Source organism: Drosophila serrata, unplaced genomic scaffold (assembly GCF_035046125.1).
Source record: "Drosophila serrata isolate PLE 108 unplaced genomic scaffold, ASM3504612v1 contig_184, whole genome shotgun sequence".
Lineage (NCBI taxonomy): Eukaryota > Metazoa > Arthropoda > Insecta > Diptera > Drosophilidae > Drosophila > Drosophila serrata.
Window position 1 is genome coordinate 10269833 of NW_028257082.1, and position 27962 is coordinate 10297794.

Sequence of the window (27962 nt, forward strand, 5' to 3'; positions counted from 1 at the left end):
AAATGCCGGAACCAAAATTGGTTTATTTATTTTGAACGCCCATCAAATACGGCAAATAAATCAGTTCCAAGGCTCGTTTCACTGCTGAAATATTCATAAAGCCAAAAAAGCGGAAGCGAACAGGTGAGTGAATCTGGCCGAGAGTGGGGCCGGGCCTAACAAAGCCAGGCCAACAATGGCCAACGCTTTGTGCCTAATTAGCCTCGTGGGCAGGTACACATTTTGGATTTAGCATTTCGCATTTGGTGCTCGGGATTTGGCTTTTTTCGGAGACGGGGACGAGGAGGAACCATGACAATGCTACGAAGGGAACGCATAATTAGGCAGAAATGCCACCGACTGAGAATGGCCACAAATTGGTCTTGGGCGTATTGTGTTTCCATCCGTTTCAAGAAATCCTAGAGTGTCCCTCAAATCCTGGCTCGACACAACAAAAAATAATAATAATCACAATGCCCGAAAAAAATGCCAGCCTTGGAGGTGGGCCAGAGCAAAAGTGCAGTAAGTAGCTCTGGGGCCACTGTGGGACGCATAAATAAATGTGCCCACAAAATCCGTAAATATGATTAAGTGCCAAATTTATTTACAGCTCCCCGGTTGCCTTTAAAAAAGAGCCAAACAGCCGACAAAAAACGCAGAGCCCCGTGGGCAAACAGAGCAGAACGCCAGAGATGCGTTGGTGGTGAGAGAAGGTAACAGTCAGGTAACTGGAATCAGACTTGGAGTTTGAAGCCCAAACCATGGGGCAGGTGGGCTGCTGGCCAACTCGATTACAATTACGTGCGCTAATTGCACTTTAAACGCGTCCGAGCTTACCATCCATCCGTCGCTCCGTTTGTTCGCTGCCCGCACAATTCCATGCCTTCCATTTTTATGGCATTTCCTTTGGCCCAACTTACAACTACATAAATTTGCAAACATGATGTCCTTGCGCTGCACTGCCAAGCCTCAGACCCTCGTCGCCATGACCGTGACTATTCCGGCTCTGGTATTGTAATATCCTGCTCCTGCTCCTGCTCCCGCTCCCGCTCCTGGTGCTGCCACAACCACCAAGTCATCGTCATCGTCACCGTCACCGTCGCTGCCGTAACTCAAAGTGGCGCTAAATTTAGTTTAATTCACACACACCACAGTGGCATATAAAGTGACGTTTTCAATTGAAATGTAGACTTGAAAATTGGGGATTCATTTGGAATGATAATGATTTTCAGGATTAGATTTTTTTAATTTAAAGTGATAGGGGTTTTTGGGATTATAAATTGCTCAATTAATTACAGCAACATATAGTCGAGAAATTGCTCTTTCGCAATTTGATTTAGTAGCTGAATACTAATTAAAATAAGTATGATTTTTGCAACTGTTTTAGAAAGAAGCCATCTCTCTCTCTCAAAAGCATCAAAAGCTGACTAACTATAATATTAACTTTCTTTATAATATATTTACTCACTTAAGATCTTGATTTATTTATCTTAAAGTTAGAATCGGAGCTCCTACAAGAATTCTGCATACTTTCATAAATTAATTATGTTTTAAAATGGTATTTATTATTATTCTCAGGCAATAAACCTTATTATCAATTAGCAGCTACTAAAATTATTTTTATTTCATAAAATTATACATTCATAAAAGAATATTCAATTAAAATTATATATAATATAATTAGCTAAAAACAAAACCCACTGTACCCGCTGTGCTGGCGAAACAAATGCGAACCTGTCTTCTTGGTCGGCAGCAAGTGGCCCTTATAATGGGCCAAGGCGTAAGTCCATGTCTGCTGTTGCTGGCGCTGCTACCTGTTCGTTCACCTGGCTGACTTTCAGCCAGGACTCTCGTCCGCGCACTCACCTGCTGCCGCTCGGTGGCAGCCGGTTCTTTTGCTCATTTACACCTTTTATTACGTATGCGTGCGTCGGGGCAAAAGCAAAAGTTTGCAGTTTAGTTTGCCATTAACGTGGCCATAAGCGCTGGCCAGCCAGGCAGCACTTCTCCGTACTCCTCCAAAACCCACCGATATGTGTGTGTGCATTCCACCTGCTTGCCATTCATATGCAAATAGCTTCAGCGAGGTGTGCCTCGAGAGTTGTGTGCTTGAGAGGGTCCTGCCCTCATAGAAGTTTGCTAGCAAACCTGGCTAAATCAAAGACACTCTAGGACGCTCACGGCTCAATGCATTGTAATTGCAATGAAGTGTGTGTGTGCGTGTGTGTGTTGTCAAAACTGAAGTTCCATGCTACGTCTTTCCCTTAACAGTAAATTTACACGTATGAAAATGGGGGATAGTTAATTGAAGTAGGAGTTAATTGTATAGGAATGTCCAAGGAAAACGCCTTAATTTGGTATGAGTACGTATACGTAATTTATAGAAGCTTCTCCTTTACATATATCTCTTATATATATCTTAAACAAAACTATGTATATATATATGAAATATTATTTTTAAGCATTTCTATAATTAGAGGAACATTTCAGATATAAATAAATACTATAATAATTTGTTAAATACCATTCAAAAATAAAGCTAACTTCGGAAAGCCAAAATTTGTACCCTCTTGGTAAGGAAAATTAATCATAACTTAGACAAAAAAGCCTCAAGCAGTTCTGTATTTGATTTTAATAAGTTGGTAAATCTGCATACTAAGTAACAACATTTAAACATTGAAAAATTTGTAAATTTTTTGATAATTTTAATAAAAATTTCAATAATTGACAAAAAATTTGTTGTAAATTTAATAAAAAACGAATTTAAAATCCTCACTTTTTGGTACTTTACATTTTTAAGATGTAAGTAATATTTAGCAATATAATTTTAGCCTCCAAAACAATGCTAAAAATGAAAGTCAACAAGTGTATTTTTATTTTAAAACTTTATATGTGTTAGGTTTTATCATCTTTGGACAGGGTGAAGTATTGTAATAAATGAATTGGAAAATTTGCAATATACTAACAATTTTAAGAATTTAAGAATCAAAGCAAGCAAAATATCTTTTACATTTATATGTTTACTATTTAATTGAAATAGATTGATTCTTTATGATCAAATTACAAACTTTAAATGCATACAAACTACGGCATGTCGAAATTAGCTTCCTTCGAAGAAAAATTAAAGTTAAATATATTTTAACTAATTTGCATATCAATAAAATCTTTGGAAATCGAAAAAAGTACTTCAAATCGATCTGAAGCCATGTCTTATTTCTCTCTGTATTTCTTTTAAAAGTTTGACATGTGTGTTGTGTGGGAGTGTGCGTTGGCTTGCGGGCAAAAGTTTTTAATGTGAAAAGTGCAAAGGAGAGTGCAACCCTCATGCAAGAGGCATGTCACTGCCTTGCCGCCTGCCTCAGAAGCCCCACTCTACACTCACACACTCACAGCTCACGACCCCCTTTTTGGGCCACGGCCCGCCACTGTCACTGCATTTTAATTTACTGCATACCTTGAGGCGCCATTCGCCTGCCCTCGCATGCCAAGTGGCAAAGTCCAATGTACGCTCCTCCGGAGACGAAACTGACTTGTTGCCTTCGCACAGATACACCCACTCCATACACACACTCACCCCTCTCTGGATACATCCAACCCCTCGGCGGCTGTGACAAAGTGGCGCTGCGTTTTGCATTTTACTGCAAATTAAAGGATTTCTTTTGCCTTTTCGAGTTGACAACTTAAGATACTTAGGCATAAAAAGCCTGTCATACATGTCTGCCCTGCCCTCATGAGTGTGCCGTGGTGTGTGTGTGTGCGTAAAGAGAATTAAGTGCAGTGCGCTTTGTTGAGAATCACTCGAAACAAAGCCACACGATGCTGCGGGTCTGCTACCCTTTTTCACCCCACATTCACCCCTCTTTCATAGCCAGTATCCCTTCCCTTCCCTTCCCATCCTAGCCCCTCCCTGACTGCTGACATGCGGGGTCGTCCTGTCAATCCTCCCTCGCCCATTTGCACCATTTTCTGCACCTTTCTCGCCTGCGTCCATTTTATTATTTTGCCTTGATTATTATTTTCCATTTGCGCAAAATTAAAATATGGCAACAACAATGACAACACCATTTTTTCGGGTGCAAAAAGTACACACAAAAAATACAACAAAATGTACAAGGGAACATAGAAAAATTGCAAGCTCCATTCAACCGCAAGGCTGTGGAGGGAGACAGGATACTGGAGGCAGGACACAGGAGGCAGGAGGAGTTGGATGCATGAATAATGTGAAACTGAAAACTTTTCATCAAAAATCAGCCAAGGGCTAAAACTGGACGTGAAACAGGCACAGCAGCAGGAGCAGCTCCATCTCTTCCTCTCAGTCTCGCCCTGGTACTGGATAGTCCTCCCTGTGTCCTGGCAGATAGGGAAAAAAGGAACTCTGACAGGATGCCATGAAAAGCTCGCTTTGGTGTGACAAATCAAAGACTAACACTGAGCGCTTTGGTTAGAGCACAAAACGCACGCTCGGATGACTGGCAGTCCCTCGAAACAGAGAGTGAGATGGGGATATGCCAGCAGAAGGAGATGCACAATATGAGGGGGACAGTAAGAGAGCAGGAGCAGGAGCTGGACAGATCGGACCCAAGCTGGGCGGTCACATTTGAAAGGCGCTGACAGCCGCAGTTGCTTAATGGCAAACACAGACCGGGGAAGTCCTCAAGAATATGCAAATATAGTATGTTTTGATCACTTTAAGGATGCATGAGAAAAAAAGTTGAAGGTACGAAAGGCTAAGATAGGTTTATGAACTATTTAAGCTCTTAACCACCTTAAAAACAAAGTAAATTCTGTTTAATAACTTCTAAGAAGAAGTTATATAACAGTTACAATAAGTTTTAAACTAAGTCTGATTCAAGTGAAATCTGTATTTACCAGTTAAATGCATTTAGTTAAGCTACCGAACTGCCAAAACATATCTATTTCCAATATCAATTCCCGTTTTAATTGATTGACTTTCGCACTTTTGCACTTCTGTTCGCTTTTTGCCATTGCAAAAAAAAAAAACCCCAAACTCAATGGTTGGGAATACCCGGCGAAAGAGTTATTTCAATTTGCTGTGTTTAAGGATACTCGCTTCTTTTGATACCGCATTTACGAATAAAATACAACGAAACACAGGGAGTCCCTTTTTTTTGCTCTCTAATCAGAGCGCGCGCCTGCAAACAATGGGCATCCCGCCCAAACCAAAGTCGAACCCACTCGCAGCTCGGCAGCCTCGCATCCTAGCATCCTGGTAGTATGGCATCCTGGCATCCTGGCAGCTTGGATTGTAATGAAAAAGGGGCAGCAACTCGCTGCTGCTTGTTGCTTTTGGCATTGTTCTTGCTGTTCTTGCTGCGGCATGGCTCTACTTTTATGCACATGCAATTCTTTATATTTTTGCCATATATTTTGCTGTGCACAAATTTATTTGCGGCTGCAATTCCAATTCCCCCGTTTTGCCAGGACGTCGCAGGACGACTCGGTCGGTACTCCCGGTTATTGTTGCGGCTGTAACTTTGGTTAATGCTCCGCTTTTGCGGGGGATGTGGCATCAACGGTTGGGCAGGAGCATGGGTGGGGTGGGTCCTGGAATCGGCTTTAAGTGAAATACAGAATTGCAGGATTTCAATTTGTCATTGGTCTTAAAGCGTGTGACAGGAAGCAAAAGCCTCATACCCCCAGGGGGGGCTTGGAGAGAGAGCCACCGACTGTGTTAATTGTTTCTGTTAAGTTTTTAATAACTCCGGGCAGGCAGGCAAGCTGGCAGCGCCCATCAGTCTCATTATTTATTTGTAATTTAATAAACAACAAGTTGATGGCTGATGGCTGGCAAGCATTTCTCTTTCCTCCCCATTACCCTAGCACTTAACCCCTTTCTATCAATTGCCGTGGGGCCAGAATGGCAGGCAAAAAGGCTCAGCCAGGCCAGGCAGCCATCGTCATCTCGGCTTCGACACGTTAACGGGTTTCCTGACTATTATTTGGCAGCAATTTATTTTATGTGAAAACTTTGTCAAGCTGCCTCCGCCGAAGATTTTTATGAAGGTCTGTGGAAGAGGCAACGAGATCGCAGATCGCTTCAACTTTGCCCGCGGCGTCAGCTTGAATTTTATTGCCATCGTGCATATTTTAATGAGGCATTAAAGCCTCAACTCGACTTGGCTCTCCTCTACTCTGATTTCCCCCGTCCCTACATTCGTATGTATATACTCGTAATTTATGAGCAACTAAATATTTACAGGCGGTGGAGGCAGGCACACCCCAGAGTATGTGTGTGTTTGACTTTTGCCGGCCCAATGTTTGGCTGCGTTTGCCGTTTTTAACACTCGATTACTTTAAATGCCATCGCTCCACCCCCGCTTCCGGTTCCGCATTTCTCGGCATTTGACTTTGCCTGTCAATATTTGCTTTTGGCTTAACTAGCACATACATAGTGGCTTTGGGCTTGGGCTTAGGTTTAGGTTTAGGTGGGGTGCCAGAGAGAGAACCCCCACATCAGCATATTCGGCAAGAGTCTCGTTTGGCTCTGTTTGCCCAGCTTCTTCTTATGTAATGAGTATTTGGTTACACAAGTCTTTGAGCTGACCCTTCCACATTACTCTAGCTGGTCCCGGTTATTGAATGAACGCTTAAATTACTAAGCAAATGACTCATTTATCAACTGCAGTTTGGCGCTAGCTGCTCGGGATTAGCATGGCCTGTCAGCAGGACACTCCTCCATCCCTCCCCCCTCCCCGGGTGGAGATTTCATTAAAAATGATTTAAAGGACCCAAGCTCGGTGGCGCATAAATTAAAATACTTGGGCATCCGGCAATGATTGCCAGTCTGATGCACTGATGCAGCCATTGCATTCGAATGTCAGTTCAATTAACTCATTGGCAGTTGCATAATTACGTTTAGCAGTCAATAAACGAGAAGGATTTACGATTTTTAGCGTATTAAATATAGTATTTTGTGGCATTTTGCAAGATTAAAGGTAAGTATTAAAGTCACATGTGTGTTTAAATTTTTCCCTTTTAATATTAAACATGATAAAACAGAATAGATATTCCAAAAGCAGACTAATATAATATTAGATAGAATAGCTGAAGAATAATTTACTCGGAAATGGAGTAAGAAGAAGTAAACCTCTCCAAATCATGCTTCTTTTCCTAACTTAGCAAACTCCTTTTCTGAAATCTACAATATAAGGACCCATACCAATTTAATAGATAGTTTCAGTTCCTGGAAAAGCAGCTGCAAAGTAAGCAAATATTAATTTTATGTTTAATGTTTACAATAACTTTTTAAGGTACAAAGGCAGATAAACAATAACGATGCTATACCCCCCATGAAATCTCTGTGAAAGCACTTTTTCGCCATCAAATTTATGATTGTTTGCATTATGCGTTTAATGTCTCTTGATTTACATTAGTTTGTGCAGCGAGAAAAATTGAATTTTCCAAGCTTTTCTACTGAAAATGACAAAAAAAAACTATATATATATGAAAGGACCTACAAGACCGAAGAGAAACTCGCGCTGAACGTGCCGCCCCAGGAGCAGACGCAATATGCAAATAATCTGCAAATTTATAGGCTTTTGGCCCGGGACTCCTTGCCACAGCTGCGACCTGGGCAGCGTAAGTCCTTGAGTGGCATTCGGCTAAGCCATGTTATTATCTTTTATGAACTGAACTTCCGTTTTGATTGGTTTAATGCTGTTGCGGATTGCTTACCGCTTGCCGGGGGCCCCGAATGATTGATGCCTGCTCAGCGATGTCACAGGGAAAACATGAGCCCGAAATCTTGACATTTCTCGGAGAGCAAAAAAAAAAGTACAAGTACAAGTATAGGAAATCCAACTCCCATGTTCATGTGGAAAAACCCATTAAAACACTTGAGCCTGGCAGACGCGACGCGGCATGTGCTCTCCAAAGGAGCAACAACAACAGCCACGACCAGAATGCATTTCCGTTAATAGTGAAGGCGGCTTTGAAGGCAGCCACGCAACACACTCAGACGCAGCAGCACTTGTTGTGTTACCCCTAAACCTTAAAAAAAAAAAAACTCCAAACCCTTCAACCGGCATCAGGACCTTCCCCCATTTTAGGGGACATAAAATGTTATTGATATTGAAATTTTTAGCATTTTGTAATTGAGGCAAAAGTCGGTTTGCCTATCGCAGCCATCAATTGTCTGCCAGATACCAAGCCGAACCTGCTGCTCCTCTGTGGACCAGGATAACTGTCTAAATGACACTTGAGCATGTGTTTAAACATGCCAAGCACTTGGCCCACTCAAACTATGCAGCAGCAAGGAGCAGCAGCCAGGAGCAGGACCAACGTCACATAACACTCAACAAAATATTGAAAACTTCAGAAAAGCAGATAAATTTCTATAGAAAAAATATTGATTTTGATATTGCCAAGGCAATAAACTTTTAATACCCGTTCAAGGTATTAAGCTCTAGTCAGAAGCTTGTAACTCTTGGCATAGTCATTTTCGACCATCATAAATAAATCATAAAATCATATATATTCTTTATTAGCATCAACAGCTGAGTCTATCTAACTACTTTCGGTTGAAAAAATTTGTTTTCGATTTTTTCAAAATTTTGTAAGGGGTTACATCGTTAAAAATTTCAAAAATCGACAAAAATTTTAATATTTTGAAAAGTTAAATTGAGTATGCAGATTTGTTAACCTAATAAAAACTTGTATAAGAAAAGATTCCGATTTTAATTAATTCATTTTTATTATAGATATGAGATTTGTTAAACCTTGATTAAACGCAAAAAATGTACATATAAAAATAGTGATTCAAACAATTCGAATATTTAAAGCTTAGTTATGATCGACTTCTCATTCGAACCTATAACTCAATTAAAAACAGCAAAGGCATCTTAAGTTTCCCTTCTTGATTTCATTAAATTGAAATCTAAAATATATTTTCTATGCAATTCTAAATTGTTCCCCTTCAAGCAACTTTCATTAAACTTCTCCCAGTGCACCGCACGGGTTGACACTTTACTCGCTGGCATCAAAGTTCATGGGTGTCGAGGCAAGCAGAAAAGCAAAGAGGGGCTTCAAGTATATGGTGAACCCCCTGTCGATGCGCTGATAAGTCCCCCCTATCTCCAGATTCCAGCCCATCATCCCCCATCTTCATGTGAGCATCCCTCTGAAGTTGGCCCCAAACGCATCTTGTCTCGTCTCGAGAACGAAGGCGAGTGCCAATGTTGCCAATGTTGTTGGGTAAACTCATAATTGGAATTAATTATGCATTCGCACTTTGCGGCCAACTTTTCAAGTGGCTGGGAGTGGTAAGCTAAAGTCAGTTAGCCGGATCCTTTTCCCAGTAACAGTGTGTGTATATATGTGTGTGCGGTGCTCCTTTAATTGTCCAAAGAGAACAAGAGTCTCGAAGCGGATATACAGATACATATCCAAGAAGCTGGCGACTGTCGGCAAGGGTTAAGTGCAAATTGCAGTTATCGTAAGTATTTCTTATTCTTACTTTAGGTTCTGGTAAGAAAGGATGTTCCAGGATGTCCCAAATGAGCGTGGATTTTAGCAAAAGTTCTGTGAATTCAAGGGGTTATAGGGAACTACTTTAATTCTCTTTGGATAGTATATATTTTATTTGTCAGAAAGTCTTCCCGATTTATCAGAAAGTCTCCCCGATTTACACTTAAATAACCTGAGCAGTATATTTTATTAAATATCATTTAAAACGCAGTTATATACTGTTTTCATCCTGGCAGAGGACTTCACCTGGACCACCGTTCAAATCTCGAAGGCAACCGACTCGAGGAACATCCCCATTTAGCAATTCTCGGCTGGAAGCCATTCTAATTTAAGTTAGCCCATTTATCTTATGGCTTTCCTCTTTGTGCGCACTTTTTTCTGTTTGCCTCGGTCTCCCAGTCTACCACCCCTAAGCAGTCCAATTTGTTGCTCCTTTATGGCTACTTATATTCCATGTCCTGCCCACACCTGAGCCCAATAATTACTGTGTGCCCGTGTGCCCGTGTGCCCATGCTAGAGCCTGTGCTTGGCTTTGACTCGCCTTTTTTACTTGCCTGCCTCCCTGCCAGCTGCCTTGTCCCATTGTCCTGGCCTTGGTTTGCATTGCGGATTTGTTGGTATGGTTTGAATGCATAAAGGGAACGCTCAAGATGTTGGGAATTAATTAAAATTTGACAGCTAATAAAACGCAATCACAGCGGAGGGACACTATAAGAGAGAGGGAGAGAGTGACGGAGGGGCAAGGCTCCCACAATGGCCATTTAAGTTGCGAATTGCGGACAATTGCACGCTTCATTTCGCCTGTGTTCGCCTGTTTTGACAAGCCATCGGAATCAAGTCACAAAAGACACTGATGACAGAGAGAGAGACCCGCACCGAAAATGACAAAAGCCTGTCGCAAATCGCAAATCGCAGGCTGTAAGTCGCAAGTACTGAATCCCAGCTCGCGGGGCGAAAAATACAGAGAAAAAACTGCAAGCAAATATATCCTTAAAGTAAGATATTTGTCTGCAAATATTCAATAAAAAGGGATAACCTTTATATAATCTTGAAATTTCTTTTTATTCTGGTTAATACCTTCCAAAATATTTTCTTTCAGTGCCCCAAATGCCGGACAATGGCGGGCAGCTGGCACGACCGGAAACGCAGCGACACGAGGGGACTCTCTGGGCCTCGTCGCGTGTCATGAGCAAACAAGATAATGTTACAGCAGTCATCGCAAATCGAGCGCAGAAGGAGCAAGGAGAAAGAAGCGGAAGGACCAGGGACACTTGGCATCCGCTGGTATTCGGTTTTGGCAGTTTCCCACTCCAGCTCCCCGCCGGCGATTTGTAAAAAAAATGCAAATGAAAACGTCTCAGCTTACGGGCAGCAAGTAAGAAACTGGAAGTGGAAACCGAAATGGAGCCGGAGACGGAGACGGAGACCGGGAACGGGAGCGCAGGGCTTAATGAAAATGCTGCCAAGTGGCCAGTGTCCTCTTGCTGGTCTCCCTAGGCTGGGCAATGATTGATCGTCGGCATCAATTTCCCCAGAAATGTTATTGCCATGCGTTCGACAGTCGGTCAGGTCACCACTAACCAAAGACTTTAATTATGCCTTTAAGCCCTTAGCACTTTTAGTGCACTTGAAGTTCAGCATTATTGAATTTTTCACAATCATTAAATATTATAAACAGCTTGGAAAACGATTTATCAGATTGCCTTAAAGGCAACTGGCCCAGGATCTTGGGCCAATCGGCTTCTTAGTCCTTTGGCGTTTTCATTTATGAAAATGTCTGAAACATGTTTCGCTTGCGCAAACAGAATGCAAGTATGCGAGTATGCAATAAAATTCCATTACAGCAATGGCCCGACTTAAAAAACTTGGCCGAAAAAAGTAGAAGGCTTGGATGGTTGAATGAAATTTTGTTGCATTTTCTGGGAGTTGGAGTGGGAGTTGGAGCGGGAACAGGAGCAGTAGGTGGAGCTGGAGCTGGAGCAGTACCAGCAAGTGTATTAAAAGCCCGCAGACATTTCGCCTTTACGTGAGTGCATTGCATTGCCTGTGGATGTGGGTGTGTATGTGTGGCAAGGTCCTTGCATATTTTATGAAACTTGGCAAAGCATTTAACAACACATGCACACCCACAGACAGAGGCAAACTCATTACTTGAATTTATTTAGCACTTAAACCAAATGTTTCATTCGCCTCAGCCGGCTGATTTGGGTGCTCTCATCTATCCCCGCCGCCTTCATCAGCCCCTGGACATCTCCGGACTCTGGACGCCACTTCACAGAGTTGGTACGTGGAACTCCTCAAGTTCTTTTCGCAGCATGAACACTTTGTGTTCTGACTGGTGGATCTTACTGCCTGAACGGCTTTAATCAGTCTCAGAATACTTATTTTCCCTGGATCTTCGGCGGGTTGGGTGCATGGATTGGCCTCGTCATGGACATAGCCACAGCGAGTACAGACATTCTGTATTGTGTTGACCAGGAGCTCGTTTTTGGCACATGCTTCGATGGAGCCGCTGGACAGGATCGCACTGCTGGCCTTGGGCGATGGGACACAGCATGGCACTTCTACCTTAACACCACAGCTTGGGCACCTTCCTATGGAAGTATCGTAGTCCTCGCTACTCTCCTCCAAAGCCTCGTCCTCTGAGCACTCTGAATAAAATTTGATAATCTGCTGCTCACGGCATGTCTTCCGGGGCGAGTAAAACAAACGATTGATGGGTCTCACCGGTCGTTGCTCCTTTTTCTTAGATGATTCCCTTGGGGGTTTCTTTGGTGGAGATGTTCCAAATAGACCCTCCGATGGCTTCTCCACCAGCTTGACTTTCGAATCGATCTTCCCGTGACAATCCTTTTCCATCATCCTTTGGCACTCCATGGCCTACAATTTGAGGTAAACTTTTGTGGGTGGAATACTTTTTATTTCATTGTCAGATAACTTACCCGGAACCTAATCTTATGTTCGTTTAGCATCTTCTTAAGGTTCGTTATCGAGTAGCGCTCATCAATTGTGCGGAGATCCTCTTCCTCCTCGGACTCCACATCCCGGAGGGTGTTGGTGCTCGCAAATGACATGGAGGCGGAAGTCTGACTGGTCGGGAGAAGCCGTCGCAGGCGGTCTTCCCAACTGTCCCTCTTCGCCCGCTCCGCCTTCAGCTCCTGCAGGAAGAGCTTCTTGTGTATGGAATCATTTATATCTTGAGTAGATCCTTTGGACTGCTTCTCGTTTATGCTCTTTGGTATACCCTGAAATGTCCGCGTACTCATCCGATTCCGATACCAAAACTTTAGGTTTCGGAGTTGATCCGCCATGGATGGCTTTGTGGTATATTGCTCGCTGGTTACAGAACCCGCTCTTTTGGGGTCCGATATCTGGGCATTCCAAATGGTTCTCAGGTACTTAAGGTACTTGTCGGTCAGCAGCCGCTTCACATCCGGTTTGCTGATCCCTCCGGCCAGCAGTTCGCTGTAGAAATCCATGAGGTTGCTCCACATGTAGTGTTTACCCACCGCCTTCATCAGCCCCTGGACATTGGACGTATGCTGAAGGATATGGTTTGATTCTATGACGTCCTTTAGAAAATATTGGATTTGTCTGTACTTCACATCGGACTCCAAGTCTTTTATGCTGAACTTGCTGGTAACGATTGAGGAGTCCTTATTACTCGCATCTTTTATAGAGTCCGCCGGAAAATATGGAATAGATTCCGCATCACTTCGACTTGCTGTTGTACTTTCTGTTCGACTATGAACCGTTTTAATATACTGTGGCAGAAGTTCATTGTTAATATTTGTTGAAGCCCGAGATTCATCACGATGGATGTTTAATAGATTACGAGATGCATCCTGATCTTGATCTTGGCCAGTTTTATTTATATCTTGATTATTATTTTGTTCATCTGGACTATAGTTTGCATTATTTATGTCCAGATGGATAGTTTGGTCATGTTCTGTAAATCCAACGAAATAACCTGTTTTCGAATTAGTTTTAATAACATCTTCATCGACAGCTTGATCACCTTCTCTTGAACCAGTTGGTCTGGGAATGTCTTTATTTATATTTGAATCATAACCTATTTCATCCTCATTGCCTATCGAGTTATTTATTTCATTTCCAATCGTGTTATTCCCAGCTTTATGCACTTTACGACCAGCTTTAAGCCCTAATTTTGTTCTACCTTTATGACTCTGGATTCTCGGATCTCCCTTAGTGCCCTTAGACCCTACCTTAGTCTGTTTTTGATCACTGTCGATATTCTCATTGGTTCTATTGGAAACTGCCGGTGTGCTGAAGACAGTGCGATTGGCGAGTTTTATTGATTTCCTTGATCGATTGCTATCGGTCAAGCTACTTCTGGGCATATTTTCCATTCCCCTCAGATTCCGATAGGTGGACTCTATAGCCTGTCCACTTGTCCGAACTTTTGGCTTGAAACCGGGTGGAAGTAGACCCACACCAAAAATGGATTTGCGAAGGGATCTTCGGGCGGCTCGGTTTTCCATTATTAATTTATTCAGCGAATCGCTAAAGGAGGCGACGCTGTTCGGAACAATGATCTGATCGGATATGCTCTCCTCGTTCAATGTTTTTCGTTTATTTAGATAATTCACCATTACATCGGTGCCGTCATCAGAGTGACTTTCACTACTTATTATTGATTTCTTTTTTTGGTGAATCCTTTTCCGCCCACGGTAACTGTTCCTGACAGGAATCAAGGCATCAGAGCTACCCGGAATGTTTTTACTGCGCCTTAGCTCCTTTTTGTAGTTTGTCTTTAAGTCTTCCTCCTCATTTGTTAATTTCTCATTCGAGAATTTAGATTTTTGGCTTTTAGCATATTTGTGTAAGGGAGAGATTGGGAGATCAGAGATGTCCCCAACTTTCTTACTGTCCATCGAATCACTTACCCTGGGACCCTTCTTCAAGTCATCTTTTTTCTTGCTAATTTTATCAATCACGAATTTTGGTTTTGGCTTTTTAGCATTATTGTTTGTTGGAGAGATTGGAAGATCAAAGATGTCCCCAACTTTCCTACCTTCCATCGTATCACTCGCCCTGGGACCCTTCTTCAAGTCATCTTTTTTCTTGCTAATTTTATCATTAACGAATTTTGGTTTTGGCTTTTTAGCATTATTGTATGAGGAAGAAATTGAGAGATCAGAGATGTCCCTAACTTTCTTACTTTCCATCGAATCACTCGCCTTTAGACCCTTCTTCAAGTCTTCTGTTTCCTTGCTAATTTTGTCATTCACGAATTTTGATTTTGGCTTGTTAGCATTATTGTATGGGGGAGAAATTGAGAATTCAGAGATGTCCCTAACTTTCTTACTTTCCATTGAATCACTCGCCTTTGGACCCTTCTTCAAGTCATCTTTTTTCTTGCTAATTTGTTCATTCACGAATTTTGGTTTTGTCTTTTTAGCATTATTGTATGAGGGAGAAATTGAGAGATCAGAGCTGTCCCAAAGGTTCTTACTTTCCATCGAATCACTGCGCCTGTGACCCTTCTTCAAGACATCTCGTTTTTTGGTAATTTTATCATTTGCGAATTTAGATTTTTGGCTTTTTGTATTATAGTATGACGGAGAAATTGAGAGATCAGAGCTGTCCCAAAGATTTTTACTTTCTATTGAATCCCGAGGCCTTTGATCCATCTTCAAAGTTTTCATCCCTTCGCTAATTTTCTTTTTTACGAATTTAGATTTTGGCTTTCTAGTATATTTCTGTGAGGGAGAGATTGAGAAACTGGGGTTCTTGTTTTTCATTGAGCCAAGATCTGCATATTTGTGTCGAATTGGTACTTTTCTTCTAAATCTCGTCATTGCGGGCCATTTATGTTTCTTGGCTCTCTTGATCGAGGGCCAGCGGGACTTTTGGATTGTAGTTATCATGGCAGAGTCTATACTATGCAGCCTGTTTACGATCAAGTTAACCTGATTTCTACTATTCCTCTTGCGTTCAGATAGAGGCTTTGTTTTATTAATGTCTTTTTTCAGCTCTTGATACAGATCTGTTTTCCCCGCTTTTCTTTTCAGATTTCGTTTACTTTTGTGATGTCTAGCCGTCTTACCGATTCTTTGCTCTGATGAATTAACCTTAAGAATTTGCAATAGCTGCTGCATTTCTTTGCGCGACGGTCCTAAAGAACGTTTCTTGATAAGTTTCCTACTGGATATTGTTCTTCTTTTAAGCTTTTGATCTTCATCTAGATCGCCTAGATTAAGAATAATCTCGCTGGTATCAGGTCTATTTTCTCTTTTTCTTGGTGACCTCAAATGTGGTTTAGGAACCCTGTAGACTTCCCACTCGGGTGGAGATGTCTGCCTGGGTAACTGGGTCTTAGCCACTTTACTCTTCTTACGCACCACCTCAAACTTCCAGAAACTGCTGAAATCTTTCAGATCCAAATGCAGGCCCCTCGATCGGCGGGGTGACTTTCGCCGTTTTATGGGCTTACCCCGAATATCGGACAGATATCTGCGTACCTCCTCAACTTCCTGCAACCAAATGAGTTCCTGATTCTCGATATACTGACGGTAGTCCGGATTTTGTTGCCACCTCTTCACCGCCTTGGCGAGTTTTTCAAAGCATCTGTCCACCAAGTGCTGCGGTCTGTGGTGCTTCCGCAGCCGCTTTCGAAGGAGTCGCAGTCTGTGCTTCAGTCTGTGCTTCAGATGCTCCTGTTGCCGTATGAGCCGGCCCTGGGATTTTATTGACCTGGTCCAGTTCCCTAGCCAGCGCTTGTACATGTGCAGCATACCGCTCACTGCCCGCCGTGCCTGCTTCCGTCGCCCCTCCTTCGCTTCCCGCTGCCGCAAGTCAATCAAACGTTGCATCAACCGGAGCAGCTCCCTTCGAAACTGCCGTATCATCTCCAGGCGACGTTGCGCACGGCGTCTTCGCCTGCGCAGCTCCCGGACCTTCCGCCGGATAAGCTTCTTCAGCACCGCCATCTGAGTGCTACGATGTAGCAGTGGCAATTGCATGGCGCAGTCACTATAGTCTCTAATTACCACCGATTTCACATATACATATATGAGTAAAAAAAGAAAATGTTTTAGTACAAATAAAATATATTTAAATGACAGTTACAACCAATTAAGAGAACATATATAATATTGTACAATTCAAAAGAATGTTCAAGTCAGCCCAAAAGTTTGCTTTAAAAGCAATCCATGTTTTAATCAATATTGAATAAAAAATTCCCCTATCAAAATTCACAATCAAAATATAGCCAGAAATCACCGACCAGTCAAGGGGATTCCTTAGTCCGGTGTCACTTCTTATCAATTGGTGTAAAGCACCTGTTGGCTTGGACTTCCCAGCAGCTGAGTGCTACTGATAAGGCTTTCGTTAAGAAGAAATGTAAATCACAGAGAGATCACTCGCTCAGATATGGCTTGCTATAAAACCTGACAAGCACAGATCACAGCATCCACAGTCTTCTAAAGGCATTCATCGATAGTGAATCTAAGAGCAGTTTCAAAAGCAAAACAAAATCAAAGATGTGCAAACTTACCTCCCTAATTGTGGCCACAATTTGTGTGCTTGGAGCTCTTTCCGAGGCTTTGCCTCAGCGTCGTCTGACTCAGCCACTGCTCGAGTACGCCTCAACCACAACTGCAACGGAAGAGCATTACAGGCCACGTCGCCAGGTTTTGGGTGGTTCCCTGACCTCCAATCCGAATGGCGGTGCAGATGCCCGCATGGAGTTGAGCAAGGCCATTGGCACGCCAAATCACAATGTAATTGGACAGGTTTTTGCCGCGGGCAACACACAAACCAAGCCGGTCTCCACTCCAGTAACCAGCGGTGCCTCCTTGGCCTACAACAAGTAAGTATGAGTTTAAATATTTCTAAAATTTAGTTAATATTATTCCCTACCCTGTAGCCAAGGTCATGGAATCGAGCTAACCAAGACGCACACGCCCGGAGTGCGGGACAGTTTCCAGCAGACAGCCACGGCCAATTTGTTCAATAATGGAGTTCACAATTTGGATGCCAAGGCCTTTGCCTCACAGAACCAGCTGGCCAATGGCTTCAAGTTTGATCGAAACGGAGCTGGCCTGGACTATTCGCACATTAATGGCCATAGCGCCAGTCTGACGCACAGCAACATTCCCGGTCTGGGCAAGCAGCTGGAGCTGGGAGCAAGGGCCAATCTCTGGCAGTCGCAGGATCGCAACACGCGACTGGATTTGGGAAGTACAGCCTCCAAATGGACCAGTGGACCCTTCAAGGGGCAGTCCGATCTGGGCGCCAACCTCGGTCTATCTCACTATTTTGGCTAAAAAGGTTCATTGTTAAAAATTCTAAATTAATAAACTAAAGAAAAATCTAATAAAGGATTCATGTAAATCGAATAAAATATTTATAAAAGGCAACTTAATTCTTCTCTCCATAATGCCAATTAAAGAAATTAATACACGAAGATATGCAAATAGCAATTTTAATTTTTTTTACAAAATATAAAGTAGGTATCTTGAAATTACCCACATTAAACAAATGAATTTCTTAAAATGCCAATGGGTCCCAGGATTTCTGACCATTCTCATCCTTTAAGACCTCTGCCACCTTAAGGTAAGTGATCATGTCCGATGATGGCTTGCTAATTTTGTACTCTTCAAGGACATCATCCAGCACCTTGTAAAGATAGGCGTCACGGTGTTGATGCACTGCATGGTCAGCTGTCTTAAATAGTCCATCAAGATCCTGGATAAGCAGATCGGTGGCCACCACTTGATCTACCAGCGGCAGATCCTGGTACTGGCGTAATAACATCTTAGCAACTTGTGTCTTTGGCTTGAATTTAGTGGGGTCAAGGAGGTCCTCATTCATGCGGAAGATCTCAAAGAGGACCTGCAGAACATCTTGCTGCATTTGTAAATACTTTTGCATGTCACTCATTTGACTGAAATTAGTGTCGGCCTTGAAATTGGATTTGTGTGAAGAACTCTGCAGAGGTTCATGATGATGATATATAGTATTTGGTCCCTGATTCCACACGGACACCAGATTATTAATGGGATCCTGGTGATTGCTTTGTAGTTCATCAAATGCCAGTACTTCAATTTCTGGGATGGTGAGCAAACTTCCTTCCAGCTCATCGGCATCAGGTGTCAGCAATCCATTACCCAAGACCCCGAAGCTCACTCGATTGGCATTATGATCTTCAAAATCGTTCAGTAGTTGAGCCCTGCGTCTAGCCGCCACATGTTGCCCCTCCAATGATCTCTTAACCCTTCTAGTACGTCGTGGAACTCGGTGTGCCATGGTCTCCTGATTATCGTGCAGCATGCTGGTAGCTTCTGAATTGAGGTTTATAGTCGGTGCCACCGCCTTGGAATCAGCATTCAATTTCTCTTCGGCTCTCCCTATGATTGCGGATGGTTGAAGTTCAGCATAAGTCACCGGTTTGCCATACAAGTTGCTGCTGTCTCTATGGTACTCCTGCTGGAACTTTTGTACCATCTCCTTGGACTCGTGATCTCTGGTTATAGTCGCCTTCTTGATATCCATCCAGTGCTGTGGAGCTCTCTGATTCTCCTCTGCTTCGAGGGGGGATCTTACGCGATTGATTTTCATCTGGCCCTCCAGGGCTACAGGCTCTTTGTCAGCTTGCTTATACGATAATCCTTGGCCAAGCGAGGAGGTCCTTAGGTTTGCTTCGTTTTCAATGTTCACATTCATCGGCTTGCGCTTAGTCCTGTCGCTGTTCAAGACATTTGGTTTTCTCTGCTGGTCAAGGGAATACAGGCGATAACTTTCAGGATCCTTATACTCAAATGTTTGAGGCAAGTCTGCATCCATGGCGGAGCTGGACTTGGACTGGGTATAATCGAAAGGGTCCATTTGATGCTCCAGATTTTTCAAGCGCTGATATTGAAGGTTTTTATCGTGAGTGGCATCAAGCATCCGATTCTGCCATTCATCGAGTTTTCCCCTGCGAGAAAGCTCAAAAGTTTCACTGGGCAACAAAGGACCGAATCCCTTGGCTATCAGGCGCGAGCTGGTCTTCAACTTAATTTCTTCCATTGGATCACAGACTCCCGTAGAATGGCGCTTCTTCTGCTTGAAGTGACTCATGTCCTGACCTATGGCTTTCGGTAGTTTCGGCATCTTCTCCGAAGCCTCCTGTTCGATTTTGGATAGCTTGTAGTTGGCCTCATGGTCTAGCTCGTTCGATTTGGCCTGGGGATAAGCCTGATAGTTGCGATTGCTCTCGTATATGCTATCGGGGGCATTTCTAGACTCGTGGAGCTTCTCAAGCTGTTCGTTGATCTTCTTGGCCGCCACGTTGACCTTCATACGGTTTTGGGCCTGGAGGTTAGCCTGTTGACCAATGAGCTGCGGCGATTGCTTTAGCTTTACGTTGTCTCGGGAAGAAGCGAATTGCATCTTGGCTTGGTAGGGACTCTGGTTCTCCATCTGCTTCTGGACGAAGTCTTCGTCGAAAGCCTTCTTAGGCTTTGATTTGCCCGTCACGGAACGCTTTAAGGCCAGGTCATGTATGTCGATGGTTTGGGTCTCGTCCAGTCTCGAGGATCGCTCCCTTCGCTGCTGGGCGAATCCGCCTTTGCCTCTGTTGGCCATTAAATCACGATACCAGGCATCGGCCTGCGCTCCCAAAATCCGCATATCTTCTTCGGTCACCGTATCCGTCAGAGATCGCTCCTGCTTACGAATCATACGCTTCTTGGCTGCATTTCTCTTGGCCATTTGCAGCTGAAGATTTTCATACCAAGCGTCTGCCTCTGCCTGCCAATTACGATCCTTATCCTTATCACTCACCGCCTTCGATCCTTCCACCGGCAATTGGCCAAAGTCGGTCAGCATTCTGTCATCTGCGTTGCGTCGTTCCCTTCGATGTTCGATCTCGCTGTCCAATTCCGGCAGATCGCCGAAGGAGGACCACAGGTCCTGCAACTCGGGACCTGCTTCATCCACAGCGCGGCTGAAGCTTTCCAACTGCTGGTCACCACCAATCGGTTGGTCCCCGTTCATGGGCCATGAGTTGGAGCCAAGACTATTGAACACCAACAGGGCCCACCAGAACTGTAAGAAAATCATTTTATTATTTTACCGGAGCTAAATAATACTTGGAGTTGTTTTTCGGACGGGAATCAGAGAGAGACTGACTGAAAGCAGGGCAGGTCCTATACATGTGCTTTGACACAAGGTTACTTTTTGAAGAAAGGTTACTTGGATTGTATTTGTGAATATCCAAGGTATACTTGGATGTTAAACAGGAAAGTTTTTAGTTAAGTATTCTGAATTGAATTCTCAAGTCGGTACTCATACGGATTTTGATGATGAGAATAACTCCCTCTGTTCAAGCTACAAGAATTACATACAAATATAGAATAATTAACTACTTTATTGGAAAGAAACTAACAAATTAAAAGACTGAATAAGAGATCCCTAGATAGTGGTTCGTCCAATTAATCCTTAACAAGCTGCACCGCTAGTTCATCATCTTGGTTTAGAGCTCATCGTGAACTGCAGTCTCCGCTAGCTTATTCCCAATCGTCAGATTCTGTTGCTGGCTGGTCCTATTGGTGTAGTTTTTGGCCAAAATCCATAGAGAATTCTGTCTCTCCTTACGAATTTTCTGTTCCTGGTCAGCCGTCTTCAAAATTATGTCGTAGAATTCCTGAAGACGTGGAACCAAAGGATTGATGTTCCGGCAGCACTTTTGCTTAGTCATAATCTTGCAGTAGTTGTCACCTTCCTCCACCTGGAGCCTCAACTTCTGCTTCCGGGTCTTGAGATTTCCCTCTAGCACGGACAGTACTTGTTCAAACGCTGTATCATTGTAAATTAACTCAAAGACAATATCCGTAAGTTCTTCGGGCAGTCTGTCAAACAGTACCTTGTGGAACCTGTCGCTTAGTTCCATTTTATCCATTTTATAGAACTTGTAGTTGTCCTCGGGTTCTAGATTGTAGGAATTGAAATGAGCAACGGGTTAGTTATTTAGGATGTGAGTACAAACTCACCATCTGGAATTGCAGGGCACTTCATTGATGTGTTATCCTGGTCAACAGCTTCATCCTTCTGCTTGTCGGGCGAGTTCTCTGAGCGGATCTGGGTGTTAGCACTATTGGTATCCTTAGATTTTTTTACTATAATTTGGGAGAAGTCTATGATCTTCTTTCCATCCTTCAGCTGTTGCTTTGCGTCCTTGGCCTCCAAGGCGGAACCAAGACCATAGAGCACCAACAAGGTCCACCAGAAATGTAAGAAAATCATTCTGTTTAGTAAATCGTATTGTGACATGAGACTCGCATGCAATGAGATGTACTTAATTACGCATTCCAATAATATATTTTAAAGCAACTCCAACTAAATTAACAAACTAAAGAAATAACGAAAAATTAAATACGATCCTTGGATAGTGTTTCCCCCGACTCCATGAAGAGCTCTGCCGTCTTTAGCAGCTTGACGAAACGCGGTGAGTACTCGTTGTTCACATGCTGCTCGAGGGCCTCGTCTAGGCTCTGCTGCTTGACGACCTCTTGCATTCGGGCATTCCGCTTGCGACGCTCGACAGTGTCGGCCATCTTACGTAAGTACTCCATATCGAGCAGCAACTCATCGTGGGTTTTTGCCGCCACCAGCTGATCGCTTAAGGGTAGGTCCTGGTACTGCTGCAGGAGCTTCTTCACAATCCGTGTATTCTCGTTGATCTTGGCGGGTTCGAGCAGAGGCACTGCGTCGTTAAAGTCTGCAGAGAGGACTCCCACGGAGCTCTGTCTCTTCTCGCGAACCTGTTGCTCCTCCGCCGCCGACCTTAAAATCAATTCATAGAAATCCACAAGATCCGGGCGAAGAGGAATGCAGGACCGACGGCTAATCTGTTGTTCGATAATCTCACTAATCGCCTGCATAGTATCCCGCACCATGCCCTCCGTTTGGCGCAGAAAATTCTCATTCTTGTCGGTCCGGATTTGATAGAAATCCTTGGGCTGCTTTGACCCTTGGCGATTCCGCTGCAGGACGGACACCAGACGTTCCATTTCCGGATCACAGCCAATTGCATCAAAGACAGCATCCACAATGTCGTCGAATAGTTTGCCCGAGATCAGCTTGTCGAAGCTGTTATCCTTCTTTTCTGGCCGAAGTCGATTGCTGTAACAAAGTAGTATTTAATTAATTATTAAGTCAAAAGTCGAAATCTAGTTATTACCATTTGGTAGTGTTTTTATGAATCTTTTCGGGTATTTTTGGTGTCACCTTCTGGGGAGGCTTCTTCCTGGTGCTGTTTCTTGTCTTTTTATTTTCTGCCCAATTCATGGTCGGTGCCTTAACGTGGGTATTGAGCCGTCTTGGTCTTTTCTGTTCTTTATTTACTTCCCACTCAGGGCTCGAAACGCCTTCGTGGAGCACCTCAGTTACGTCTCTGGCATAGCGCTCCTCTAATTTGGCTTCATCTTTACAAGGTCGGGCATCTTGTGGCTGATCAATGGCATCGGAATATAACGTATAAGGAGCTGGCTGCACACTGATGGAACCATTTCCAGAGAACAGTTTTGTCTTTGGATCGGCACACACATTCGCATTGATGGCTACATTCATCTTCACGGCATCCGCATTGTTGCAAGCATCCCCGATCATGTCAGTTGTTGCAGCTGGAGGACTTGTTGGAGCAGGTGCAACAGGTGCACCAGATCCAGCAGGTGCAGCAGGTGGAAGAGTTGTAGGACTAGAGATGCCAGCTGCTGGGATGGACGTGTTGCAGTTTGGTGGCAAGACCGTTATAGGTATGCAATTAGGATCCACATTCAGTTTTTGCTGCTGTTTGACAAAGGGTCCGAGGTACCGACTGACTCCGACATGTGGGGATTTTTGTACCGGTTGTCGGTATTGTTGAATTGGCTGCGGGGCAGGAACGGGATTAGCAGGTGGCTGCTGTGGCTGCTGCTGCACGGGTTGCGCGGGTTGCCCCTGTTGACGGTTCAGCTTTTGCAGATCGTTGAAAATGTTATTGAGATTAAAGCTAGCCTTGAAATGGGAAGCAGATCTACTTTGTGGCTGTTGCTGTTGGGGCTGCTGCTGTGGGGCTTGTCGTTGTTTTACAGCATTAGATCGCGGACTGATCAGGGGCACCATATCCCTGGTGGGATCATAAATATGCGCCAAGGATTCATAATCGTGGCTGGGTTCTAGGTCATTATAATGTGACAGCAGTTCATGGTTCGGAAAGGACAGGGACTTTCCTTCCACATCCTCGGCATCAGGTGTCAGCATTCCATTACCCAAGACCCCGAAGCTAGCTCGGTTGCCATTATGATCCTCGAAATCATCCAGCATCTGAGTCCTGCTCTTGGCCACCACACAGTCGGTCTCCTCCTGTTGATTTTCTTCCAAGGATCTTTTGGGTCTATTTTTCTCATGAAAAGAGCCAGCTTCGATATCCTGATTGACCCGGTCTTTAGAATTACTATTTGCAGCTAGAGTCACTGCCTTGGGATCGTCGTTTAACTTATTCTTTTCATTTTCTTTAATGGGATCGCGTAAAATTTCTTTCTCAACTAAAGAATTCTTTCCTAATTTAGTGTCTTCATGGGACTCTTTCAACATCTCTTCCTGATTTTTAGAATCGTGTTCTTTGGTTGTCGTCCTATTGACTTCCCACTCCAGTTTTGATATATTCAGATTTACACCGTTCTTGGCCATATTCGCTTCGATGTCGCGTATCCAGGCTTTGGTTGACTCCTTCCAGTCCTGCTCATCCTCCTCCCCTAAGTCATCCCTAAACTCATCTTCCTGCGACTGGTCGAAATTGGCCAGCATATCGTCGAGTGTGTGAAAATGGTTATACTGTTCACGCAAACGTTCAAACGAGGATCGGAGTTCCTGCAAATCGGGAAGAGCTTTATCCACCGCCTGGTAAAAGCTGCGCAGCAGATCCTTATTTTCCACTGAATCCTTTGAGATGGCATCTTTATGATCAGGATCCACGGTCTTTAAGGGTGTGGGAAAACAACCGAGCACCAACACGGCCCACCAGAAACGCAACAGGATATTCATTTTGTTGTGGAACTCAAATTTTTGGGAGTTTACAAAGGGAGAACTTTAAAAATTAGATTGAAAAATCAGTTATTACTTTATATTCCTAAAAAGTATACAATTTTTTGAAGCTTTTATTAATATATTAAAGTTATTATTTCAATAAAGAGGTGCTTCGGGAATGGCTAAGGTACTGGAACCTTCCAATTGCCGGCTGGCAACAGGTGTCTGCCGCACAACTTTGACAACGTGGCCCGATAAGAGTCGCAATGTCACCAGAGCGCCACCACCTGGAACGGGAATCCCCCCTTTTGCCAGCAGCCGAAGGGAACGCCTGCTCCATTGTGTCAACTTTTTGCACACGTACGACGACTGCGCCGGCGGCTTCCGACAGCTGTTTAACATGAAATGTCCTTTGTTGGCCACCCACACGGGGTAAATGATTTGCAGGAGCAGTAGTCCCAGTCCCCAGTATTGTTTTCTCGCCCATGTAAATCAGATTTTTGTTTTATACCAAACGAAAACTTTTCCCAGTACAGGGAGAGGGAGAGGAGGGAAAGCGGTTGGGGAAATGGAATGGGGATGCGCAGCGACAATAACATTTCCTATTTCCTTCTGTCTGTCCCTGTCTGTGTGTGTGTGGTGTGCCCGAGTGTGTGCGTTATCCTGCACGTTGTCAATGCCAAAGTCAGCACAATGCGCCGCTCGAAATAATTGAAAATAATCAAACACTCTGTGGGAGCAGCAACTGCAGCAAGCAAAAGGCACAGAGCACCCACTAGGAACACCGAACAGAACTAATGTAATTAGCGGGCTCAGAACGCATTCGCTTTTGATTAAAAGTTTTTGCCGCGATAATCTGAGCTGAGCAACATACTGAAGTGACACTATGAATAAACGCATTGAGCATTGTTTTGGGGTTGAAAATCCCTAGAAGAGGAAATGGGTTGCGAGAGATGTATGTACGTTTTATATAAATTGAAGTAAAAAACTGTTTTTTAATTTAATATTCTCAGGGAGTTATTGAAATTGCTCCAAGAGTGTACGTTTATTGTCTTTCAAGGGCCTTTGTTTGCTAACTTCATTTGTGAGCAGCTAACTTGATTTACAAAACTTAAGTCGATTGGTTATTCATGACTCTAAAGAGTTAGTTTGTTAGAAAACTAATTAAAAATGTTTACAAAAACCAATCTGTGGCTAAATGATATCTCAGTTAACACTCCTCTTGACAATCGAAATTATTTTTTTTTTTTCAGTACAATGGAACCTTATTAAAGTTATTGTTTTTTATGTTTATTTTATAATTATTTTAGTATATTTTTTAGTTAGTTTTACTATTATTTACGTGCTCTTAATACCACTTATATTTTATGAACCTTTAATAATAATTTTCTTACATGTTTAAAAGAATAGTGTTCATGTTAATTTAATTTCATATTAAAAGCAGCACCTTAGGTACACAGTTTAACTAGTAGTAATTCTCTTAGTTAATCGTACACATTAATTAAAGAAATAAATACTAGTTTATATAAAGTATTTTATCCTTACCCTTAATTTGTACTTTCTATTAATTTCCATAGTGCACTTTGCTTATTAATAAACAAAAGTTATATATATTTAATTGAATGAAATCCCATTAATGGCTCAGAAAATATATTTTCACTTGGCAACTCATTAATATCTCATATAATCGTTAATAAACCTTATTTATTAGTCTTGTAAATACGATTGAGTAATCATTTGCTTAAATCAAACTGCTGGACAAATTATGCCGCCTTTTTAAAAAATCTCAATATGACAATATAAATATACATAAATTGCCGCAAATTCTCGCCACAGATTAGCTTATAGTTGGCCGCCAAAGAATGTCGGATTAATCTCATCGAGCGCCGCTGGCCAATAAACAATATTGCGATAATTTTGCGGCATTGCGATGTAATTAAATTACTTAGCCAGTCGCAGTGGCAGGACGAACTGCGCAAATCCTTTCAACAGGCCCACCAACTACCCATGTCAGCGCACTGTGTCGCCCGGGGGGACATACATCCATACATATTTCCATAAAGCCACCGCAACAGCCACCGCTGTCAATATGCGGATTAACGCATCAATTACACGGACACCAGGAGCAGGGGAGATACTGGGATACAGGGATATGCAGGACACACGCCGCGAGGCCGGCTAGCTGTTGCTTGCAGCGACAAAAATTTCATTTCGTCGGGTAATTTAATTAATTGCAGAATTTCACAATCAGGCCGAGGCTGCCAGCCAGGCTCTGCCTGGTAAAAACAATTTGAATTCCGAACCAGCGTTCAGCTCCGTGCGACAGAACGGCGATGGTAATTGTTATAATCCCCAATTCTAGTCATTGCCATTCGCATTTATGATGCGGATAAAGTGAGAACTCAACCATTGCCCGGACGGACACTCACTGGGCAACTAAATTAATTCGATAATTGACTACCATTTCCCTCCCCCCCGGACAAACCCTGCGCTCCAAATCATTGTCATCCCTTCCGGGTCTCCGGGCTCCTGCCCTTCCTCGGATTCTGGGATTCTCGGATGCTGCTCGTTCACTTTTTTATGGGCGGCGCACACAGAAAACATAAAAACGTCTGTTGCGTGTTGCATATGGAAAATTGCCAAAAGTTGGACCCAGGAAAAAAAGAAATGCGAGCCGAAGGAAAGAAGTCACAAGAGGAAATGTTGCAAAGTAGTAAAGGCCAGGCTAATGGCAGTGGCATGACAGGCGGAAAAGGAGTGCCAGACGGACACGAAAACATGTACCAAGAAGGAGAGAGCAAAAGCCAGAATCAAGGAGCTGCTGCCAACAGGCTGTAGGTCCTTGAGCCAGGCCAGGACAGGACAGGAAGTTTTTATAGTTGTGCAAGTGCATGTGATTGCTTTATGAGCGCCAGATGAAGTTGCCGGCACGTCCGCGCTCCGGCTGTCATTTAGTTAATTATAAGCAATTAGCAAAGGATGTTGCCAGCGGGAATTAAATATTAAGCGCCTAAATGCATCTATTGCATATTATCGGTCACGAGCAGGACATTTTCTCCATGGTTTCACAACTACGAGGAAAGTTTGACTGTCTGAAATAAATAGGAATACAAAAAAAACCAAGTATGACGGCTTATTGTTGTATGTACCAAAAATATTACGTATACGCACATGGACTTGAAATCTCTTTAAAATATAATAAATATAAGTAAACCAAGAAAGGGGAGTTGAATTCGTCAAGCACAAAAATATTACGTATACGTAGTATTACTTCAAACAGATCCATCTCGGTAGGGGCGTTGGATGCTGCTGCCTGGTAGTAAAATAAACCATTTTACTGTTGTTGACTCATTTGAGAATTGTCTGTCTGCCTGCGTATGGGAATCGGGGCCAGAGGGAGTGCCACCGCCAGATCCGGCAAAAAGGTAACACGGTGGAACTGAAGACAGACAAACTGGTGGAAAGAAAGCAAGAGTCAGTGT

At 43.2% G+C, this 27962-nt stretch overlaps 5 protein-coding genes across 6 annotated transcripts; 1 reads left to right on the forward strand and 4 right to left on the reverse strand.

The window, feature by feature from the left end:
- Window positions 1-11479: 11479 nt before the first annotated feature.
- LOC110180787 (uncharacterized) lies at window positions 11480-16527 on the reverse strand. Its single transcript, XM_086829121.1, has 2 exons — window positions 12408-16527; window positions 11480-12345 (listed from the first exon to the last, which is right to left on the reverse strand). The coding sequence occupies exons 1-2, from the start codon at window positions 16449-16451 to the stop codon at window positions 11680-11682; spliced, it is 4710 nt and encodes a 1569-aa protein (XP_086685247.1). The 5' UTR covers window positions 16452-16527; the 3' UTR covers window positions 11480-11679.
- Window positions 16528-16880: 353 nt separating this feature from the next.
- On the forward strand, window positions 16881-17849 carry AttC (Attacin-C). Its single transcript, XM_020946606.2, has 2 exons — window positions 16881-17299; window positions 17357-17849. Exons 1-2 carry the CDS (start codon window positions 16971-16973, stop codon window positions 17754-17756), a joined length of 729 nt encoding a protein of 242 aa, XP_020802265.2. The 5' UTR covers window positions 16881-16970; the 3' UTR covers window positions 17757-17849.
- Window positions 17850-17900: 51 nt separating this feature from the next.
- On the reverse strand, window positions 17901-20647 carry LOC110179197 (uncharacterized). Its single transcript, XM_020946618.2, has one exon. It carries the CDS (start codon window positions 20533-20535, stop codon window positions 17980-17982), a length of 2556 nt encoding a protein of 851 aa, XP_020802277.2. The 5' UTR covers window positions 20536-20647; the 3' UTR covers window positions 17901-17979.
- A 186-nt stretch (window positions 20648-20833) lies between these two features.
- LOC110180776 (uncharacterized) lies at window positions 20834-21744 on the reverse strand. The gene is made up of 2 exons (XM_020948459.2): window positions 21465-21744; window positions 20834-21402 (listed from the first exon to the last, which is right to left on the reverse strand). The coding sequence occupies exons 1-2, from the start codon at window positions 21742-21744 to the stop codon at window positions 20948-20950; spliced, it is 735 nt and encodes a 244-aa protein (XP_020804118.2). The 3' UTR covers window positions 20834-20947.
- Window positions 21745-21777: 33 nt separating this feature from the next.
- LOC110180771 (uncharacterized) lies at window positions 21778-24597 on the reverse strand. Of its 2 annotated transcripts, XM_086829150.1 has the most exons (3): window positions 24297-24567; window positions 22655-24240; window positions 21778-22596 (listed from the first exon to the last, which is right to left on the reverse strand). In XM_086829150.1, the coding sequence occupies exons 1-3, from the start codon at window positions 24408-24410 to the stop codon at window positions 21843-21845; spliced, it is 2454 nt and encodes an 817-aa protein (XP_086685276.1). In that variant the 5' UTR covers window positions 24411-24567; the 3' UTR covers window positions 21778-21842. The 2 variants fall into 2 exon arrangements, with proteins under 2 accessions (XP_086685276.1, XP_086685275.1); XM_086829149.1 differs by having other exon boundaries at window positions 22655-24597.
- Window positions 24598-27962: the final 3365 nt, after the last annotated feature.

Coding starts and splice junctions, on each gene's coding strand:
- LOC110180771 (XM_086829149.1), bottom strand. CDS start 24,498: ATGAATATCCTGTTGCGTTTCTGGTGGGCCGTGTTGGTGCTCGGTTGT. Junction 22,597..22,654: donor CATAAAAACACTACCAAATG/GTAATAACTAGA, acceptor ACTTTGTTACAG/CAATCGACTTCGGCCAGAAA.
- LOC110179197 (XM_020946618.2), bottom strand. CDS start 20,535: ATGATTTTCTTACAGTTCTGGTGGGCCCTGTTGGTGTTCAATAGTCTT.
- AttC (XM_020946606.2), top strand. CDS start 16,971: ATGTGCAAACTTACCTCCCTAATTGTGGCCACAATTTGTGTGCTTGGA. Junction 17,300..17,356: donor GCCTCCTTGGCCTACAACAA/GTAAGTATGAGT, acceptor CCTACCCTGTAG/CCAAGGTCATGGAATCGAGC.
- LOC110180787 (XM_086829121.1), bottom strand. CDS start 16,451: ATGCAATTGCCACTGCTACATCGTAGCACTCAGATGGCGGTGCTGAAG. Junction 12,346..12,407: donor AACATAAGATTAGGTTCCGG/GTAAGTTATCTG, acceptor CTCAAATTGTAG/GCCATGGAGTGCCAAAGGAT.
- LOC110180776 (XM_020948459.2), bottom strand. CDS start 21,744: ATGTCACAATACGATTTACTAAACAGAATGATTTTCTTACATTTCTGG. Junction 21,403..21,464: donor GTGCCCTGCAATTCCAGATG/GTGAGTTTGTAC, acceptor CCTACAATCTAG/AACCCGAGGACAACTACAAG.